Raw genomic sequence first — 2,500 nt, forward strand, 5'->3', positions numbered from 1 at the left:
GCGGACTTAGAGCCGGAGCGGCGCCGCCGCCCGGCCCGGTCGCGGGTAGACGTGTTCCCGCCGGCCGGCGGACTTAGAGCCGGAGCGGCGCCGCCGGCCGGCCCGGATGCGGGTAGACCTTTTCCCGCCGACCGGCGGACTTAGAGCCGGAGCGGCGCCGCCGCCCGGCGGCGAGTGGACCCGGTCTCCGAGCCCCGTGGGTAGAGCTCCTGTCCAGGTCCGGCAGCTAGAGCCGCTCCGAGGGCTCGGCGAGGGCCCTCGGCCGGCGCCGAAGCGCTGCCGTTTCCGGCCGGTGCTCCGAGCGTGGCACCGAATTCACGGAGCGAGCAGACGGCGTGCGACCGCTCGATCCGTCGGTCGGCGCGCCGGCGTGCCCTTCCGGCCCTGCCCCGACCTCCCCGATTTCCCACAGTTCTTAGCGAGTCCTTCCAGCGCGCATGCTCCGTCCAGTACTCTCCCGGGGGGCTCGTTGCGGGGACTCCATCTCCCGTGGCCCTTTGCGGCAGACTTCCTCTCCGGCGTTAAGGCTTTCCCCTGCCCCGAGGCTGAAAGAAGAAACGTTCTCTGCGGGGCGGGGAAGCCGGGGGAGTAACTGGGACTCTCTTTAGGCGGCACGGCTGCGGCCGACCGGGCTCGGCCGCCTCGGCGCCGCCGGGAAGAGCCGATGTCCGAGAGTAGCGGCTAGAGCCGGTCTCGGGGCTTAGCGCTGCGCTTTCTGCCCGGCGCTCCGAGCGTAGCAGCCTTTCCCCTGCCCCGAGGGTGAAAGAAGAGACGTTCTCTGCGGGGCGGGGAAACGGGGGGAGCAACCGGGACTCTGCCCGGGTGGCACGGCTGCCGCCGCCTCGGCTCGGCCGCAGAGGTGCGCAGCGGGTAGAGTTGTCGTCCGTGCCCGGCGGGTAGACCCCTGGTCCGAAGCCGGCGGGTAGACCTGGTGTCCCGGTGCAGCGGGTAGACCTGTGGTCCGGGCTCGTCGGCTCGAGCCGCTCTCCGAGTCGGGTGGCTGGAGCGGGTTCCGAGCGCTTAGCCGAGGCCCTCGGCGGGTGCCGAGGCGCCGCCGTTCCTGCCCGGGGCTCCGAGTGGGAAAGAGAGGGCGTTGTCCGCGGCGCGGGTCCAGAGGGGGAGTAGCTGGGACTCTCTTAAGGTGGCAGGGCGGCGGCCGACTGGGCTCGGCGGCGGGGGTGCCGGTGGGTACAGCTGCTCTCGGAGCCCGGCGGGTAGACCTGTTGTCCGAGCCCGGCGGGTAGACCTGTTGTCCGAGCCCGGCGGGTAGACCTGTTGTCCGAGCCCGGCGGGTAGACCTGTTGTCCGAGCCCGGCGGGTAGACCTCTTGTCCGAGCCCGGCGGGTAGACCTCTTGTCCGAGCCCGGCGGGTAGACCTCTTGTCCGAGCCCGGCGGGTAGACCTGTTGTCCGAGCATGGCGGGTAGACCTGGTGTCCGAGCCCGGCGGGTAGACCTGGTGTCCGAGCCCGGCGGGTAGACCTGGTGTCCGAGCCCGGCGGGTAGACCTGGTGTCCGAGCCCGGCGGGTAGACCTGGTGTCCGAGCATGGCGAGTAGACCTGGTGTCCGAGCCCGGCGGGTAGACCTGGTGTCCGAGCATGGCGGGTAGACCTGGTGTCCGGGCCCGGCGGGTAGACCTGGTGTCCGAGCCCGGCGGGTAGACCTGGCGTTCGGGTTAGGCGGGTCGACCTGGTGTTCGGGCCCGGCGGGTAGACCTGGTGTCCGAGCCCGGCGGGTAGACCTGGTGTCCGGGCCCGGCGGGTAGACCTGGTGTCCGAGCCCGGCGGGTAGACCTGGTGTCCGGGCCCGGCGGGTAGACCTGGTGCCCGAGCCCGGCGGGTAGACCTGTTGGCCCGGGCTTCCGGGCCGACCCGTTCGCCCAGTCGGGCGCGGCCGGCCTCGTGCCCCGCCGGGTGCTGTCGAGCATCAGGTCTACCCGGTTCCGGGGCTGGCGAGCATCAGGTCTACCCGGTTCCGGAGCCGGCCGATGCGGCCGCCGCGGCCGCCGCCGGCGGCCTGCGCCCCGGCGGCGTCCCGGCGCAGGGCCACCAGGTCTACCCGGCTCCGGCGGGACTTAGGCGCCTGTCGGCATTTTCGGGGTAGACCTGTTGTCGCGGCCGGCCCCGGAAGTCGGCCAAGGGGTCGCTGTCGGGCGCCGCCTCCGGTTAGGTCTAGGCGAGAGGCGGCCTGCTCTCGCGCGCCTCCCCGCTGAGGAGCCTCGAGCCGCTTCGGAGGCGCGGCGGCGCCAGGACGCGTCTGTCCGTATTGTGGGCAGGGGTTGTCTAGCAGCGCGGGTTCCGAGGGCCCCTTTTCTTCCGCGTCTGCTGCCGCGCGGCCTTCGGCGCGTGCCACGGGCCGGCCAACCCCACGAGCGGCAGGAAGGCCGGCGCGAGAAAGCCGCGGGGCTCTCGACCGGCTTCCTCGGGCGGGCCCGATGACGGGAGAGGAAGACGAGAGCCGAGCGCGAAAGCGCAGCCGAGGGAGTGCGGGACTGGGACGGC

General features: G+C 72.9%; 1 protein-coding gene across 1 annotated transcript in view; it reads right to left on the reverse strand.

Annotated features, from left to right (window-relative positions):
• Positions 1–1,931: 1,931 nt before the first annotated feature.
• Positions 1,932–2,500, reverse strand: part of LOC135408718 (collagen alpha-1(I) chain-like) — a 3,893-nt gene continuing 3,324 nt past the window's right edge. The window contains exon 3 of the mRNA XM_064643733.1: positions 1,932–2,500. This exon is cut by the window's right edge and continues 982 nt beyond it. Coding sequence (XP_064499803.1) covers positions 1,932–2,500 — 569 coding nt within the window.

The sequence above is a fragment of the Pseudopipra pipra genome, unplaced genomic scaffold, assembly GCF_036250125.1.
Source record: "Pseudopipra pipra isolate bDixPip1 unplaced genomic scaffold, bDixPip1.hap1 HAP1_SCAFFOLD_561, whole genome shotgun sequence".
Lineage (NCBI taxonomy): Eukaryota > Metazoa > Chordata > Aves > Passeriformes > Pipridae > Pseudopipra > Pseudopipra pipra.